The sequence below is a fragment of the Glycine soja genome, chromosome 3 (assembly GCF_004193775.1).
Source record: "Glycine soja cultivar W05 chromosome 3, ASM419377v2, whole genome shotgun sequence".
Taxonomy (NCBI): Eukaryota; Viridiplantae; Streptophyta; class Magnoliopsida; order Fabales; family Fabaceae; genus Glycine; species Glycine soja.
Window position 1 is genome coordinate 32,260,886 of NC_041004.1, and position 20,129 is coordinate 32,281,014.

General features: G+C 31.4%; 1 protein-coding gene and 1 long non-coding RNA gene across 5 annotated transcripts; both read right to left on the reverse strand.

Moving 5' to 3' along the window:
* Positions 1-840: 840 nt before the first annotated feature.
* LOC114406468 lies at positions 841-6,873 on the reverse strand. 4 transcript variants are annotated; one of them, XR_003665433.1, is made up of 7 exons: positions 6,581-6,873; positions 6,353-6,477; positions 6,215-6,268; positions 4,683-5,128; positions 3,487-3,537; positions 2,648-2,764; positions 841-1,090 (listed from the first exon to the last, which is right to left on the reverse strand). It is a non-coding gene; the product is annotated as an uncharacterized LOC114406468 (long non-coding RNA). The 4 variants fall into 4 exon arrangements; XR_003665435.1 differs by lacking the exon at positions 841-1,090 and having other exon boundaries at positions 2,494-2,764; positions 4,683-4,766; positions 5,040-5,128; XR_003665434.1 differs by lacking the exon at positions 841-1,090 and having other exon boundaries at positions 2,494-2,764; positions 4,683-4,886; positions 5,040-5,128.
* A 5,199-nt stretch (positions 6,874-12,072) lies between these two features.
* LOC114406469 (transcription factor bHLH18-like) lies at positions 12,073-15,529 on the reverse strand. Its single transcript, XM_028369178.1, has 4 exons — positions 15,411-15,529; positions 14,853-15,326; positions 14,029-14,364; positions 12,073-12,371 (listed from the first exon to the last, which is right to left on the reverse strand). The coding sequence occupies exons 1-4, from the start codon at positions 15,444-15,446 to the stop codon at positions 12,279-12,281; spliced, it is 939 nt and encodes a 312-aa protein (XP_028224979.1). The 5' UTR covers positions 15,447-15,529; the 3' UTR covers positions 12,073-12,278.
* Positions 15,530-20,129: the final 4,600 nt, after the last annotated feature.

Consider the following 20,129-nt stretch of genomic DNA (forward strand, 5'->3'; position numbering starts at 1 on the left):
GGCTGCTGAAGAAGCTCTGAGAGTTGAAGAAATGGTTGTGGCTGATGTAATTCCTCTAGTGTTTGCTTCAAAAAATGAACATCATGTGTGTTCTAGGTGCTCTGCTCCAGCCAGAACTCGCTGCTCTAGATGCAAAATTGTTAGATATTGGTAATTCTTTTAACTTACTTTAGCTTCAAATCTATTTTTCTTTCTCCCCTTTTGTGTACTTAAATTAATTGTGTGGAAGCATGCTTTGAATAGTCATCACAATATCTACCTTGGGAATAAGTATACATGCCTGCTAATTAGATTGATTATAGATATACTATCTTGAAAGATCCTTATTCATGTAGTTGAAACAGTATAAGAAACTACTGAGATAGTTGTAAAAAATAAATTCTTATGTTACTAAGTCCCAAAACATGGAAACTACTGATAGCAAATAATGCTTTTATTATTTTTTAAATTTAATATTTTTTTGTCAAAATAACATTATAAGACGGTCGTTAGTTAAGCAACGTCTTAGAAAGGTAACTTTCTAAGATGGTGGTTAGCAAAGAAACATCTTAGAAAGTTACCTTTCTAAGACGGTGGTTAGCTAAGCAACGTCTTAGGAAGGTAACTTTCTAAGACGGTGGTTAGCAAAGAAGCGTCTTAGAAAGTACCTTTCTAAGACGTTTTTTAGCTAACCACCGTCTTAGAAAGTTACCTTTCTAAGACGTTGCTTAACTAACGACCGTCTTAGAAGGCAATGTTTTTTTAAGACGCGTTTTATAGGTCCGTCGTAAACTTTCGACGACGTTAGATTTCCACCGTCTTTGTTTGTGTTTTTTGTAGTAGTGGTTCTTCACTATTAGCCTTTTAGTCATTCATTCTGGAGGAAGAAAAAAAAGAAGTAAAAGCAAAGCTACTTCGTATAAATCAGGAATAAAATGTATCCAAAATTTGACCAAAGATTCTCACTTTTTAGTAGTCACCATAGTTAACTCACCAAAGGATTGTCTTGAAAGCATTTTTTTCCCATGTAAGAAAGGTAACTCAACTAACCTCTGGACAATAGGTGTATCCCCTTGCTAGTATATATCTTCAAGACCCAGAGATCAACATACTGCAAATTTGTATAGTGTAAAACAAAAATATATATTTACTTTTCCAAAGAAATAATATTTTAGGCAACAATTCAGTTGAGTATAATTTACAATAAAATGCTTAGCAATCAAATGACAAATTCTACCAATTCTATATAAGCATCTATTTAGTCCCACTCCATAGTGTAAAACAAAAATATATATTTACTTTTCCAAAGAAATAATATTTTAGGCAACAATTCAGTTGAGTATAATTTACAATAAAATGCTTAGCAATCAAATGACAAATTCTACCAATTCTATATAAGCGTCTATTTAGTCCCACTCCATAGTCCTTGGCCCATTATTCTACCAAACCTTAAAAAAATTTAAATAACAAAAGCAAAGTTGTTAGTTGGTCTTCTGAAAATTCCTTGGCCCATTATGCTAGGTAGTTTGTCTTCATCACGTAGGATACCATTAGTCGTTAAGCCATACAAGAAATTGACAATAACATGAGAATAGACATCTCAAAGTCATGAAACCAATTCATGTTCAGTGCAATATCCATTAGCAGCAAACAAACTAAGAGGTCTTGACCATCTCATCAGCCCTTAACTTGATAAGGATGCAATTGAGATTGTAATGATCAATTACTTTTACATAATAAAATAATTTGAAAATGAGATTGTAAAGACCAATCACCTCACGTGAAGCCACAAAGCTATTAACGATAGTCTTCTAGCGATGGCATATAAGATAAGAACATGACATGCAGGAAAATGACTACTAACTATTGAATGTGATCATCATGAGTTGGACGCTATTTCACTGTTCACTCGTGGTAATTTTTGTACAAGATTATCCTAAAAACTCTTCAAATCCAAAGTTATATATATACTTCTTATAAAAAAAACATGTTTCATTTCTAAATGGACTAAATTACACTACTGCAAATACAACATTTTAAGTCGGTTAAATAGTTCTTTTAACGACGGTTTTGAACCGTCGTAATAGCCGCCGTCGTAGAAGGTGCAAGTATTTTAAAGACGGTCTTAGGAACCGTCGTTGTAAATAAGATTTTTTACGACGGTTGACAATAAACCATCGTTGTATGTCCAAGCTTTTACGACGGTTGATAATGAACCGTCGTTGTATATGACATGCGAAAATGACTTTTTACGCCAGTTGTGAAATAACCGGCGTAATAGGTGCAATATATTAAGACGGTTATACAATAACCGTCGTAGTATTGCCTTTTTTTTAATCTTTTTTAATTATTTTTTGGTATTGTATTGGCTTTTTTTTGCCTTTTTTTTAAATTTTTTCGGTATTGCATTGGCTTTTTTTTTTGCCTTTTTTTAATTTTTTTTTTTGAATTTGATGGGAACCAAAACTATAATAATCATTTTCAATATTTAAAATGATTTTTGACTACAACAAGTGTGAAAAAATCAATATTTATAATTATATCCATTACAATACAATAATACATCATTTTAAATTAGTCCAATATCATCCATGTAACGACGAACATGTGATTTAGGAAAAAATAGTCTAAAACAACAATGAAAAGATTTGAACACTAAACTACAAACCAGATGAGCTTTATCAAGACGTAATGTTGCCTTTTCATACTCTTTCATCATATCTTCCTTGGACTCTTTAACTAGAGTGACATCTTCTTGTTTTTCTTCTTTAGTTGGTTGATAGATCTGAAGCATTTAAAACACAACATTGGAAAATGGTGAATACAGAGAAGAATATTATGGACACTGCTTATGTACCAAGTATACAAGCATAGAATGTTGACAGTGTGAATCGCACACACATTCACATAACCACATAAATAAATACATAGGATGCAGTTGTTCTTCGGATGAAACATCTAACAGAATTATCATATCAAGAATTTAAAATTTTATTCCAAAAGATAGTAAAATGCAGAAAACTGTAAGTGGAAATAATTTACCTAATAACGACATTGACCAAGAAGTAGCATATATAAATGGATACAACAGAGATTAATGAAAAGAAAAAATTGGATTGTCCTCTTATTTTCTAACTCCTCATTTTGCTTCCCAGACAAGTTTCAATAAGCCTCATGTTCTTAATCCCATCCTCCCAACTTAGAAAGGGTTAAGTCTTTTAACCAATGACTGAATTGATAACAGCCAGAAAATATGCAAATTGATAATTGATATCAGGATTAGGAACTGCAATGATATAAAAAAATTAAAACACATGACACAATATAGTAAACAATGTATATTTCACCAAAGCTTAACAAGTGAAACAAGATATGGTTAAGCCACACCTGAAAATTCATAATAATTAAATAAAAAAGGCAAACATATGTTATGGAAAATGACTGATCAAGAAGAGTTTGATTATTGTATGAAAGTAAATTAGATTACAGGAGGAAGAGTTGAATTACCAGGTTGTAATCACAAGAGGGTGAATTGGAACTGTTGCAGCATGCATTGCTCTGCACATTGGCATTAGGAAATAGCAATAAGAATAAAAAACATACATACATAAGTAACTAAGGCAGTGTTTGACCCAACTTATTTTGAGTTTCTCTTGTGAAAAGGAAAAGTTGGATTGAACAATGTTTTCAGAAAAAAGAGCTTCTAAAAAAGCAGCTTCTTTAATAAAGAAAAGTATGAAAAAAAAAGTTTTTATTAAAAAAGCTAGTTTTCGAGAGGTTTAGTTGCGAAAATATTAATTATTAATTAATAATATAATATCGAAGATTGATGTAAAAGAAATTAAAGTAGCTGTCTATTTCTACTTCAATGGGTGATTAAAATACCACGGACCAATGGCCCCAATATACAAATACCTAACTTGCCTGCTTTTAATGCCAAATATTGTGTACGTGTATTAGTTACATTTTTTTTGGTGATCGAATGATTGTTCATGTAATGACCCAATTAATGTTTAATGGGCTTAGACTAAACCAAATTTTGCTCAACTAAATCAAATAATCTAAGCATTTTATTTTATTTTTATTAATTTTGCAATTATCATTTGTAATTCACTCTAACATGCTAATAATAAATGTTTGCTTATTTTGGTTAATAGTATTTTATTAAATATTAGACGTGTTTAACATGCTAAATATTAAATGTTTACTTATTTTAGTAGATAGTTTATTAAATATTAGAGGTTTTTAAGTTTACATATGTTATTAAATAACAGTATACATCATGTAAATATTAATTAAGATCACATATGTTTTATATCTTTTAAGGTAAGATGTCACGAGTTATTGATATCAAATATTTATAAATTTTATTGATAATTTATTTTTTACAATTAATCTTTTTATTTACAAAACTTAATTTTAGAAAATTCATTTGTCGTGTAAATGGGTAATCTTCCGTTCCATTTGTAAGAACTGTGAAAAGATGTCTTACAAGTAAGACTAGTGTAAACTACAGAGATAATATGGCTAGTTATATTTTAGCATGTCTACACGTTAGCAAAGTCATGAATTGACATTATGAAATGATTGATTAAATAATTAATTATAAGTTCACTTTGATTAAATTGAACGCTGGATATATATATATATATATATATATATATATTAATGAAGGTCAGTTATTTCCTAAGAGACAAACGTACCTGTGCAATGTACTTACACAAATTGGCATGATCCATCAAATTGGCTCGATGATGGCCTTCCAAATGATGATAACATTTTGGCAACTGGTTGACAGACCAGACCAGCACCAAGAATTAATACCGCAGCCTTCTTTCAGGGATCAAATTCCTTCTCTATGCCATTCTCTTTGACTTTACCAAGCTTAAGTGAAATTTTACTTGAATCTTGATTTGAAAATCTCATTTTCAGTTGGATTAGCAATAGCAGTTAAAGAATCAATGATTTGATCCAGAACATTCTCATTTTCAGTAAATCACAATATTTTATTAGTAGATAAGAATTAACCAATAAAAGTTCAGTAAAAGATGCTCACATACTTGTACTCTGCCAGAGCATCACATACTTCCAGCTTCAAAATATCAGTAGAATTCTCTTTCCTTGTTTGTTCAAAAACTCTTTGGCTGGTCTGATAAAAGGAAAATAAAAAACAGTCAGAATAATGTTTTAGAAAAATTCTGATGTCATACGTGGTCTCTGCACAAGACATGTAAGAATTAACCAGTAAAAATTCATTAAAAGATGCATAAACTAATAACCAAAAAACACATTGTATATCAAATATCCATGCTATCATATTGGTATTAAGCCCATATCCATGTCAAATACTCATCAAACATCAACAATGCCTCTAGTCTGCATCTTTCATTATTTGTTACTTTTCTTTAAAATGTTTGTTCCAATACTGGCAGGGTACCATAACAATTGGTAGATGAATAATAGTACAAAAAAAATGTATTTTTAATCTCTAAATTTCGGTCAAACATGGTCAAGATCCATGGATTTTTATATTGATGAATTTGGTCCTTAAACTTTAAAAAACATAGTATTTCTATTTCATTAGGATGTACGCAGTAACTAAAATCTTATATTAATATATGTTGCAGACTTGCAATACCAACCAATTCTCTATCTTATAACTTTAGAAGTAGACAAATCTCAATATCCATGTCATGTCTATGAACGGTGCGACATTCAGGTTTGGTTTCTCTAATTCACGACACAATCTCTCATTCTCTCTCTCTAGAAATCCAAAATTAAATAGCACCTCCAAGTTTCCGAAATGACAGAAAAGAACCCGTGCTATCCGCAAATTGCATTAGCAACATTTTTTTTTGAATCACAGTGAGAAAGAGAAAGCCATGCTTGCCTCCTCCATCAACTATTTCAATTTTACATCAATAGTCTTATCGGGCGTTGATTATATCAACCACTCTTTTTACCATCTTCATTCCAAACCAAATATAATTCAGCACCATAAGTACATCCTCAAATTCAGATTCTATTTCAATTTCCAAACTCCCATTTTCTTTTTTCAAGAAAACAAAAAATAGTTAGTGAAAATTGAGAAGGTTTGCGCTCCACATCTTCTTTCTCTTAGAAGTGCTTTCATATAAGCTTTACCCAAACAAACCCTTATATAGAAACTAACTTTTCAAAAAGCTGAGATGCATAAGTTGATTTTACCCAAACAAACCCTTATATAGAAACTAACCTTATCAATGCCAACAAAGTCTCGTGAACCAGTCGTAGCCCTGCAGCCAACTCTCTTCTCAAAGATTCCATTTGCGTAACAATAACAATAATCAGTTAAGTTGAAACCGTGTCGTGGTAGAAAAATGAATTAACTTACCGCGGCTTCTTCATCGCCGTTGAGGGCGTGCGACACCACCCAGCCATGAAACGACCAAGGACCGAGGCTGAGGCCGGCGACCATCATGTCGGAGGGGGTGGACCATAGAGAACTGTTCATCCACTCTGAAATTATAAAAAAAAGTGAACAAAAAACTCTCAAATCTAGGGGTTTTTTTAACTTTCTTTATCCAGAAATTAATATAGAGAGAGAGAGGTTAGGGTTTACGTTTTCTTGAGAATTCTTTCTACGGATAAGGCGATCTTGGAAGGAGAATCGGGACTTCATCTTCGAGGGAGAAGAACTCCACGATCCCACGTCCATGGTTGGAGAGGGAATATGAAGAAGGTGGTGATGAGCAAAAGGAACCCTGCAAAAATGAAAAAACAAGTAAATAGGGAGCCATGAGAAAGGAAATAGAAAAAACAGAGAGGAGAATGAAAATGATGGTGGCTGATTTTCTGGTTCAGTCACAATTAAAACGAGTAGTAGAAGAAGAAAGAATAGCAAAGGTCCCAGTGGCGCTATGTCTCGTAATTTGGGAATTAAAACGAAGGCGGTTTTCCCTTAAAACCGTCGTTGTTTTGTTTATTATTACAAAAATGCCATCAAAGTGTATTCTAAGACGGTCATTAACAACCGTCTTAAAATGTACGTTGTAAAAAATAATTTTCAGATATTATAATTACAAGTTTGCCACCGCATCACATTCTAAGACGGTTGCAAATAACCGTCTTAGAATGTGCGTCGTAAAAAACTATATTTCTAGTAGTGTTAATATAAAAAAATTATAAGAATGAAATTAATACCTTTCAAATTGTTAAACTCTACATGTATCTCAAATATATTTTACTCTGATAATTATTTTAAAAATGTATATTTATTATGATTTCTGGTTGCTTTTTTTTACACCTTTCTTTCTTTTTTTGGGTTATCATATGATTCCTGATTGTTTTAGTGCATAAGAATTAAAGTGAAACAAAATTTGAATTTTCACACGTATAAAACCTTCCACAATTAGGTAGGCACCCCTTAATTATGACCCATCACAATCAAATCATCATAAAGCAAATCTGGTAGGTCTTATAACATAGTGCAAGTCATTATGATAGATCAAATAAAAAGCATATCAAAGTGATGAAAAGAAAAGATACTCAAACAGAAGCTTCATATTGAATTATTGACCACTGAAAGGACAGTGGATAACAAAAGGTCCACAACTCTTTGCTTCCTTCAAATTGAACCAGCCTTTGTATTGAAGCAAAGATTCCAATTGTCTTGTATCTGCCAAGGAAGGAATCTGCTAGAAAACCTCCTAGCAAACACATGTACATCTTATGCTTGCCTTTCGATATAAACAAAAAATCTTGTTATTGAGTAATTTTAACAAACACAAGTTAATCCAGAGTATATATATCTTCAAGTTAAGAAAAACACAAGACTTGTACTCTCATAGTAATTTTAACAAACAATTACAGCACAATATATTATAAAGCTCATTGGTAAGAACAACTCCATTCACACCAAGCTAATCCACAATCCTAAGATGCAGGTAATCAGTGTGTACTCGTGAGGACCAGAAAGCACTGCTAGACCTTAAGACCATTTATTCCTAGGAGCGTGTACTCGTGTCATCCAATTCAATAATCAATAATGTGGTGGAATATAAAGAAAAAAAAAATTAAAAATAAAGCAACTCCTAACAAAGGTGTACATAGACTTGGTGTGTATAATTTGGTTTCATTGCCATATATATTAACAAATAATTTCTTTTAAGAATGAGTTATCATATGGTTTAGGAAAGATAACCAACCTGGATGACGAGGACGTTGGGCAACATAGCTTTGAAAGCCTCTTTGGTTTCCTTCCTCTCCATGGCGCCCAACATCGCCTTCAAGCTGAACCTCTCCATGACCACCATCGTCTCCGACAGCACTATTGCCCCTAGGCTGAATGTGAACCCGTACACGTGGACAAACGACACCGCAAAGAGCACCACCGTTGGCTCCTTCCTCTTCGAGTAGCACAGTTTTTACTTGAAACTGGCGTGTTTTTTCAACGACTGAGGTTACTGTGAAAACAATTGTGGGGTTGCTGATGTTGAAGAAGCTCGTCATCTCGGAGCGCGTGCAGAGAGGGCTTGCGGGGGAGACGACTACGCCGAGAGAAAGAAGCTCGAAGTAGAGGATCAGAACTTGGAGGATGTTTGGGGAGAGAACAAGCGCGATGTCACCTTTGGTGAGTTTGAGGACTATGGTGAGGTTCGAGGCTAAGGTTTTGGCGCGGTGGAGGAGCTCGCTGTAGGAGAGGCGGTGGCCGGTGGCGGAGTCGATAATGGCAGTGGAGGAGTCCGAAAATAGCAAGTTGCAAAGGAGGCAGAGGACGAAGGAGGCGACAGATATGGCAGCGTTGGGAAGAGGGAGGCGGAGCGGGGGATTAAGGCTGTGGAAGGTTCTGGAATCGCGGAGAAGATAAGATAAGAGAGAGAGAGAGAGAGAGAGAGAAAATGAAGGGTTTGTGTATACAAAACTGAGGATACAAAGACACATGGTATACAAAACCATAGTGGTCTGATTACAAACAAAGGCGGTTTTGACAAAACCTCTGTGGTAACATGCATATCAAGGCCGGTTTTACAATAACCATCGTTAGCATGTCAAAAAGTTTGTGTAAATTTCAAAAATGCCATCGCAAAATTTACTACATCGGTTTTTCAATAATCGATGTAGATTTGACGATGTTAATTCTTGCTTTTGTAGTAGTGATTAGTGAAGTATTGTATCTATAATGGTTGTGATCTGACTTGACTTAAAATAATCCAACGAAATCTAGTGGATCCGAATCAAAAACAGAAAATGAACTATAATCCCAATCAATCTGACTAATTAAGGATATTGATGATCAACTTCTCTTAATGACACAGTTATATAGGGTTTTTTGGCAGGTATAGTTTAGGAAGTTAGACCCGATATATTTTAAGAATGAATTTGTGTTACCTCAAGTCATTCTAATCGGATCCTATATCTCATGTTTTTTTTCCCCAACGGTATAACTTTTAAATAATTATGTATTATATATAATATAATTTCTTGACTTATAAAAAATGTTCTATCAAACATGATATTTATATAGATTTTCTTTATCTTAAAATTGACATTATAATTTGTAGTTGTATACTTATTTAATTCTACGATATATATATATATATATATATATATATATATATATATATATATATATATATATATATATATATAATATGTTAAACAAGTCTCTTCTAAAAAAAATGTTAAACAAGTCATTTTTTTATCATTAGTAAATAAAGTACCTTCATTGAATATGGTAAAAGGAGTAGCATATAGAAGTTTACAACAAAAGTCAAGTTTGTTGGAAATTTTAGTTCCTTTTCATAGTTTATTTTATTTTGTTTTTGTTTTTTTTTCCATTGTTATTTCCATGAGAAATATGTTTTTGTACATGATTTATCTAGTGTCCACATGATTTTATCCCAATATCGTAATCATATCTACATTCTAATCCACTAAGGTTGAGCTTTCTAATGGACAAAGTTTTATAAATAGGATTGGATGTTCTCAATTTTGATTATCAAACCTACATAAAACACACCATCAAGTTTAAGTAAGTAAGAGTTTAAAAAGTTAAGATTGTGAAGACTAAGAGTTTTATAAATAGGATTGGATGTTCTCAATTATTTTTCTTCTCTACTTCTGTCGTTTGATCTGAATGTGTTGTTTATAGTTGTTAACCTATTCAGACAAGTATATCTATGTTTTACAAACCGCAGTCTTGTCCTATGTTTGTTGAGTCCTAATTAGAACGGGTTGGAATTCACTAAATTAACCCTATTAACAAAATGTTAATTAGCTTGATGAAAACATGGATAAACTCATCTTAACACGTTCTACGAAAATCTTAAATCCAACCGATGATGTTCTGTCCAATTTGGATTTTATTTTGCTTTAATCTTGATCCGACCAAACCCATCTTCACCACCTACCTCTTTGCACTAAAGTCAAGCTAGCCTCTATGCATGGCCTTCACGTCACCAGAATCCGGTTCCACTTTTTCTTTTTGCTTAACAAAATCATCTCAAAACAACTTTTAATTTTGTCATGTTCTTGTGTGATTCTTTTGCTTCCTACGATCCCATTCCCCACCAGCACCTCCAAACACGCACTACAGTCTCTTCTCTACTGTTACACGACATGAAACCACCATATTTCTTCGATACACATAACACCCATAACCTCCAATATTTGGCATTTTTCTTTTATCAATTTCTTTGCTTCGGATCCTCACAATCAGAGGTGGGGGTAAGAAACTAGCTTGATTTTGTCTGGGCGAATTGTCCTTTTATAAGCTTTAGGCTATGTTTGGATATTTTTAATTAAAAAAATTGAAATGAAATGAAATTGTATAGCAAAATATTTATAAAAAAAAAATCAAATTGTCTTCTAGTAACACGGGTAGTGTGTCGGTCACACTTTTGGTTTCATTTACGTTGTAAATTGTAATAGGGTTCACAAGTTTAGGATTTACTTATATGTATAGGCTTGCTTTGTTCAAAAAGGAAAAAAAACGTATAATAAATTATATGTTTCAATAATATTTGAAATAATATATGAACAAATGTTATAAAATTAGAACTTAACTAGAATTAGAACACATTATTAGTGAAATTCACCATATATATATTGGGTGATTTTTAATTAATTAATTAATAGTATAAAACAATTTATATTAACAGTGCATCAAAATTAAATTCATAAAATTATGAAATAAATTTATTTAGAAACATTTTTATTTTAATCAAACAATTATAAATTTGATAGTAAATTATAAATTAATTGAACGAACTTACCGAATTAACTTCGAATGATCTCTGATTGATACAGTTGCCAACCCTTACAATGATTGTGAGACTCAGAATATAAAGACAAGGTGATCATTTAATTTTCAATTTAGTGAAGACAAGGTTGGGGCTTTATTATTCAATTTCTGGACCCATCCACCCGTTTGTTTTCTTCGAGGGACTTCTATTTAATCATGAATATCTTTTCTTTTGTTTTCTTTTTATTTCGCCAAGTTTTCGGTGCATTTATCACTCCCCACTGTGAAAAATATATTTGAACCTCTTCCCACTATAATTTAAGTGATTTTTTTTTCTAAAGAGAAGTGACAACAAATTAGTTACTTTATTCGTGTCAGACCAAATTAACATCGATTACCAATTATAATCTAAACATGCTATTTAAGGTAAAATAACTTTCAAATGAATGTTCACATTAAAGTTAAAATAACTTTTAAAAAGAACCTTAGGTTATAAAGCTATTGCTCTTAAAAGTTAATCAAATAATTCAAATTAGATGTATACTGACAAAATATCCACATATATATATATATATATATATATATATATATATATATATATATATATAGTTATTTTTTTATTTAAGCAATTAACAAAGATTTAATTTTGTAAGGAAAACGTAGAATTTATTATTTATTTTATTAAGACAGTTATATGTACAGTTTATAAATATATTGAACTTGAGATATTAAATGTTTAATGCATAGAAATTAATTTTGGAAAGGAGGACTCAATTAAGAGTGCTTTTATTGCAGACATTTTCAATTTATTCTCGAGAAAGTATACATACAAGATTAAAAATATAAAAATATTGAAAATGCACAAAATGTGAAATCACAAAATCATTTTATTTTGCCATAAAAATGATGATTATTTGTGAAGAAGGCCAAAAAGACAACTATTATGCACACCAAATGCATAATATATGAAGATACTGCCAATATTAATTATCTAATAGGGACACCAAATAAAATGCTTGAACTGCTTAAAATGCACTTTTAAATTTACTGGTAGCCAATTCGTTAGCGTGGCTCATTATCGTTGCAATTTACAGCACTCCAACAATTCCTCAGTCAACATTTTCACTAGGTCGTACGTGTCCACTGTCATGCTGAATTCATGGTCCATCTACAATATAAAACAACCATATATTGATTATTTAATGGTATAAGCATGCAAGTGTGAGAAAGATACTAACTAATTAATTTAGCTTTTCCTAGAAAGTAAATATCCATTGATTTAAAATATATAGCAAGCATGTAAGTGTTAGAAAGAAATGTCTGTCCTTATAATTATCCTTAGAAATTTCTAATGTAATTTCGATTTATCTAAACAAAAACTATGCGCTTTTGATCCCTTTAATTTAATTTTTATACTTATATCCTTTTATTTTTAAACTTCAGCATATTTAGTCCTCCACGGATTTTTTTTACGACCTCCAAATTCTTTTATAATAAAAAAAATTGGTTTGTGATGAAACTAATAATTAAATGATATTAAAAGTTTAGAAATAAAAGAATCAATAGAAACTTGGTTAAAACAAGATTTGAAATTAGAATTAAGAACTGAAATTGTTTAGATATTTTTTATGGGTCGGTTTTGAAAAGAAGGAAATTTAATCAATTTAATTTGTAAAGATTATGACTAGGAAAATAGAATTTGAGGGTTTTGTTTGTAGAAAACTGATGAAAGGACCAATTTTTTTTATATTTTAAAATAAAATAATTTAATTAACTTGAAAAAATAACTGAAAAAACCAAAATAACATAAAATTCAAACTAGAAGAACAAAAAATATACTTACCAAAGTAATTACATGCATGTATATTGAAGATGAAAAAAGACATTCAAAAAGTTTTTTTTTTTTTATGTTTTGGCTTTTCTAAAGAGAGTAACTTGCTTTCAATGATAAAGTAAACAATGTAAATACATGTTTATATTTGCAAACTTATGTTTTGGTTATACTTAAGTTTATAAATTAAATTTGTAAAGGAATTTCAAGTCTTGTTTTTTTTTAAAACTGAGTTTTTAAACAAAATTTTACTCTAAATATATATACTTTTTGGTGTAACTAAATTAATATGATCCCAGACTGTATTGACCTCCAAACAAACTTTCGGAACAGTTTCATCGAAAATCTAAACATACTCCGATGAGCCATTTTTTTTTTTTTTTTTATCAACGCATACACTAAGTCATTGATGAAATAATCAATTTCTAATGCTCTAACACATTCATGATTTGTTATTATGCATGTAATATTATCCAATTGATTTTCTCATTAATGACTGATATTGTTTATTTCATAGTTAATTACAATTATACTTCCTAAAGTTATTTTCAATTGTACATAATAATCTAGCTCCTTGCTCCTTTTAACTTTTACAACAGATTTTCTTACAATTGAAGGTCCGTGATATAATATTTTTTAAACAATTAAAGGATTAATTAACATAATATAAGGATTGTCGCACACACAAAAAAAAGGTATTAGTTGTATCAGTAGTGTAGGAATAAAAAAAGAAAGAATATTTTGTGTAATATGAAACTATCTCAAGAAATATTAGTGTAATTTACTTTCTTTTTATCCTCTAAAATGAGTTGTTTACTTCACACAAATCTTATCCTTTTTCTAAACATCAAAGTATAAAGATGAAAAGTTATCCTATTTGATTCTTTTTTGTCTAACTATCTCATTTAATTTTAAAATATAATTTTGACATGAACTATGGAACATGGAACTGATCTCTTCTAAACACGTCATTATAATAATGGTGTGCACCTACCATAGCAATGCTGGTAATGCTGAGAGCGGAATTCCCAAAAGGTAAGACATTGCTACACACTATGCAGAGATTATGAGCTTCAAGCTTGGCCAGTAGCTTAAGTACAATGTCCTTTTGCTTCTCACACGTTACTCTGATGAGAACATCTTTTCCTGAGACTCTTGCTTCAACTTTGGGACATTTCTTTATAGGTTTATCATCACAGGTTTTGTTTATTTTGAAACATCCTAAGGATTCCGTCTTTCTCTTCTTGTTCTCTTGTTCCAAATCTTTCACATGCTGCTGAAGATATTTCACATACTCTATAGCGTTGCTAAGGACAGAAGCCTTGTCCATCTACACATTAATTAGAAATATCTTAATTCTTATTTTATAAGCTAATAATGGATTGGTGTGATATAAATTTCTCAAGTTTGGCTTTGATATTACAATATCTACAAAAACTTTATTCCACCAGATGAGTCATATATATATATATATACCAAGACATCATTAAACTAGCTTAAAAATCGAATTCTTGGAAATATTATTATTTGTCATTGAAATCTATAAATTAGTTTGAGTATAGTCACCATTCATGCTATATTGCTATTAAAATAAATGGAGGTTTAGTTTAAATTTCAACAAATGGAGATACTCATATTTTGTATCGTATCCCATAGTGTTTCGTATATGATTACCTCAAATTTAGTATTTCTGAGAGAAAAAAAATTATGTCATTAAAAAGTAAAGGGCACTCATATTTAGTATCCGACAATTTCTCAAACAGTTGTGAGAAAGAAAAAATCATGCTATTAAAAAGTAAACAAAACATATGAACTGACCTTTTTCAAGTCTGGAATAAGTGCTGAAAGAGCTATGAACATTCTGCTGATATTCTCTCTCCTTTTTCTTTCAGCCAATATGTGATCAAGTGTCTGAGAAAAGCTTCTACCCCTCTTGAGGGGTTTTCTATTGTGTGGCTTTTCTTGTGTCTCCTTTGAATGTTCACCATGATCATATATTTGGCATGTTTTCTTGGGATTAATTGGCACTAAAGTGGAATCCTCAAAAGACAGAATGCAAGACTTCGGTTTCTGTGGAGAAGCATCTTGTTTGAGACTTGTCATATCAAAGCCAGTGTTGATCTCTTCCAAAGATGAAGAATTGCTCAAAAGGGTGGTGCTTTCTTTAGTGAGATATGAATAAGAGTGATTTTCCCATGAGAGTTCACCAGGATCCACTGAATTCTCTCCCTCCAATTGTTCCTCGACAGAGTTCATGTCATATTCACTGAATAAATGATAGTCATTAGTGTCCTGCAAGCACAAAAAAGAGAATAATTTTCAGGAAAGTTATGTACATAACGTATATATATATATATTGATCGAATCTCCTATTACCAAAATAGAAACCCATTTTAGCCATGACTCATCCATTGGGTACTTAAAATTGGAAAAACTTGTTCCTGCTTATATATATGCTTCAGCTATTGAAGAAAGCTAGCAGCGACAAACTAATGTAGAACTCTATTCAATGCAATTATTGTCATTATTATTATTGATAAAAGTATTATTACGAGAGAGAAAATATGTGGCAGATGCTAAAGACACGTACCTCACACTTTTCTATAATAAGTGTCGTCATCGTTGCAATTACGTCATTATCGTGGATTGAAATTTGATGGGTGATTATCTTTTAATTTCTAGTGTGTGGATGTTAGGTTGAGTATATTATTAATAGCATTAATCTAAATGAAAGACAATAAAAATAAGGGACATAAAAAAATTTCTCCTAAATTTCTAATGTGGCTATAAATTTTTGAATTGGAGATTTGCATTTAAAGTAAAACGACCCTTTGTGGTAATCAATTTAAGAGCTTGGTACTTGGTATGCCTTTATTTTGTATTGCATGTATTTAGAATTTGTTGTTGTCTTGTTTTTATATTTATTGATTGGTATGCCTTTGTTAAATTTTTTATAATAATAACTTTAAAACTTTTATATATATTAACTGTACATATTAAAATCTATAATATTCTTAATTTATCTCACTACTAGAAAAAGCATATTTTACGACATCAAGCGATGACGGTTCCTCAAGAACCGTCTTAGTATGTAAGATGAGGGCATTTTTGTAAATACGAGATCTTAGAAATGACCATTCCAAAACAGTTCCGTAAAAACCGTCTTATACACTACAAGAAAAATATCCTATACCTACATACAAAAACTATCACTATAAATAAAAAATTCGTAGGTAAATATATGATAGACTTTGTCCTACGGATATTTCTTCCGATAACTTTGAGGGGGCTTATAATGACGGCTAATTGTCTGTTACTATAGGTTTTACCTACTATGTATAGTGTGTAGGTAAAAGTCATTAACTTCTACTTACATCTCCTAACTATAGGTAAAAGTCTTTAATATATATCTATCTTCTTCAATTGTAGGTAAATGCATAAAATATCAACTACAGATACTGTCCATTTGGATAAGCTTTCCTATGGCAAAGAAACACTTCTTCAACATTGAAAAGTACTGCCTATTTCAGGATTCAGTGGCCAAATTGTCTGCCTCTTGAAAATTCTTCTCCTTAGATTTCAATGCCTTTGCTGCTTGGACCTATTCCCACAAAGAACCAGCTGTTGAAAATTGAAAATACAAACAAAATCCAAATACTCTTAAAATCAGTGTACTTACCTGGCAATAGGCAGTAATTAATTCTGGTCTCAAGATACAAAATCGGGAACCAGGTCCAGTATAGTTGGCATCACGAGGAGTTACTCTCAACAAATCAAGAAGATAATGTCTGGTTTGGTTACAAAAAGGGCAAAGCATCAGAGCATAAAAGTAGCACAACAGGAAATAGGTTACCAGAAAAAAATAGATATAATAAACTAACTAGGAACATTGCAACAGATAACAACTAGAATTAACTTCAAATGTACTAGCATTGAACAACACATTCAACAATAAATAACATACAAAAAAAATATCCAGAATGGAGTTAATACATAAAAGAAACAAATAGATTAGTGATGTTAAAATCAAAATCTTCCAATAATTGGAAATTATGCCTTTCAAATGAAGCATTAGGAAATCGGCAGAGAGCATGTCACCAACAAAACACAAACTATAAATAATCAACTAACTCAAAAATAATTACCAGTCATCACCACCAACAATGCCCTAATTCTTTTTTCTCACCATTGTGAAGCTGTTTTGACAAGTTCTAATCCATTTAGTTGCAATTCAAAATATTTTTGGAGCAAATAACTTCAAAAGGATAAAGGATTAGTTAAAACACCAAAAAGCCATATCTATGCTTCTTATACAAATTGATGTTATGAACTATGCTTAGATACAAGGACTATAACGAAAAAGTTGGAACAATTATAGGAATCAAAACCACAACAAAATAATTTATCTGCATGCATATACCTGAACTATGCAACAAGAGATTGTGTCTCTCAAATTGTAATTTGACCTGCTTGAAGTTGACCATTGGCCACCATTCATTCTGAAAATATAGACATCATAAAAATGTGACATTACTATGAAGGAGGAAAAAAGTGACAGAACTCTTCATTAGCACCACACGTCCACACATGCAGCTGAAACATTTTATTGTGAAGAAAAAATTAATGAAATCTATGTTTTACTATGGAGTTGGAGGAGCTTACCCAACAACATAGAAGTGGTGGCCATCAACGTGCCATTTTATTCTGAAACATTTGTAGTAAGTATGATACATTGGAGGGTTTTTTTAAAAAAATAATAATAAGAACTTGATTTAAATACACCATTAATATAAATGTTTTTTATACTACTATCTAATTATAGATTGTTAAGTATGATTAAATAGTTAAGTTCTAAAATAAGTTAATAACCACTTTACAAGTTATAATTATACCACATAACCTTTTTTACACTGTACAATTTTGCTTAATCTTGTCATCTTAATATAGTTCTTGGACATGAAATTAGAGGATTAGATTTCAAATACAATATCAATATAATTTGATTGTTACTTGTGAAAACACTAATGTTCCTACCAACCTCAAGCCTCACGATTGAATTGACTTACCCGACATTGCTCAATATCTGCTTCACGATCCCCAACCTCAAACCTCTGCCTGAAAATGTTCCTACCAACATGGCAATCAACAAGTAAAATAATATATAATAACAAAAAAATAACGAGTATTAATTAAGACAAGATACTGAATAAGATGTACAACAATAACAGTAAGCAAAAGATATAACAGTAAGCAATAAGAATTGTTTCTCCCAACGGACTATCTTTGTGTTGGCAGACTTCCTTGTGTTTAGCCCGAACCTATACTTAAAAAAGAAATAAACAAAAGTAAGCAACATTTGCTCACAAAGACCAATATATTCTCATCAGTACACACTACACACAACAACAAGAAAATAAAAAAATTATGACTTATCAGTCAAATAAACATTTTTTTTTATCAAAAACAACAATGATAAAGTTTGAACCCAAATTCATAAGCATATCTACTATCTACACACTCGGCCAACAAAAAACAGAGACCGGTTTATTCTAAAAGAATAATAAATTAATGAATCTTGAACTTAAGAAAACCAAGATGGGAATGAAAGATATAATAAAATAGGATAGAAAAGTTTCAAGAGACAAAAGAGGCAGCACTAAGTTGGATAACCCCCTCAAAAAAGTAAGTAAATAAATCATCGGTAGAGTTTGATAAAAATGTGATAGGGGTCTCTTAACTTCTGATGTAAAGTCTGTCAGACCCCTTGATTTTCAATTCCATTTGTTCCTGGGCTCTTTTGCCTTTATCGTTTTTTGTCCAGTACTCCCGGAGTCACTATAGTTTGTCTCAGATGTCACTTTCATTCATGTTAAATCTGATCCAATGGAGTGGAGAACCCAACATGTAGACACATCATAGTTGCTTCTTCATTAGTGCATCCCTTGAAGAAAGGAGGGTCATAATCAGCTGGCTTCAGGTTAAAACAATTATATTGTCAAATCACTCTGTATATAATTCAGCCTTTTGCTCTGGCATAATAGAATGCTAAAATAATCACTAGTTACATAGCAAAGTATGCATTTCAAGTCTGGGCAATACAAAAATTCATAGGACAGATAAAAGGAACCGAGATTTGTTATTCATGTTATAGAACATACCGTCACATCATCAAAGAATGTAGAAATCAGTGTTTATAATGAATACTTAAACTTGAAGTTTTTGAAATTATCATTCTTGCCTCATAGATCGCTGCAACTCAAGATGCATATCCATACAAGCCTCCAGCATTCTCTGCATGTTATTCATCCTTTGCTGTAATCGAGCCATGCCAATTCTCAAGTCATTAATAATCTCCCAATCCTGTAAAAAAGATAAATCAGAGAATTATTTAAATGACAACACATTTATAAATAAAAAAATGAAGTTAAGAATCTACTATCTACACCATTGCAAACATCAGCTAAGGAAAAATAGTGATACCTAGTAAATTTCAACTTTTTTGTTCCTATAAATCATAGCATGATAAAATCATCAACAAAACAAATAAATTTTATAACTTAAATTATCAAATAAAAGTCATTTTCAGGACCAATAATGCATAGAAATTAATTTTCACTTTATTAGACCATGTTGAACATAGCACAACAAATTTACGCACGATTACTAGACGCTGATTATTTATGTCATTCTGTGACCAGTTGTCACGATGGTGGTGCAGGTCCCAAATAGGCAAAGGAGGTGGTATAGGTAAAGAGGGCAGGTTAAGTGGACTAACAGTAACCTCCTCCTGACCAACAATTTGATCCCTACTATGCTGCTCAAGGTCCTGCTTTACTGAGGCAGAAGAAAGAGTTGTTTCTTGCAATTCCCAGTTAATGTTAGCATGACCTTGCCTTTCAACATATGACTGTATCAACTGATCAAGACTCTCACGAAAGCTGCTGCGAAGGAGGTTAGAGACATTTCTCCTGCAAGATGAATAGAAAGATTTACTCTAGATTATAACTTTCATATTAGAAAGATAATTGCAGTAACTCTTCACTTGTATTTACATACCTATTAAGAAGTTCCTTGAGTTCAACATTGTACACGTTG

Bases quoted from the DNA above. Each gene is read 5' to 3' on its own strand.
- LOC114406469 (XM_028369178.1), bottom strand. From the start codon at position 15,446: ATGGATGAGTCATGGCTAAAATGGGTTTCTATTTTG. The intron at 14,365-14,852 runs GTCAGTTCATAT...ATTAATGTGTAG, and splicing joins TTATTCCAGACTTGAAAAAG to ATGGACAAGGCTTCTGTCCT. The intron at 12,372-14,028 runs GTAGGTGCACAC...TTTATATTGTAG, and splicing joins GCATTACCAGCATTGCTATG to ATGGACCATGAATTCAGCAT.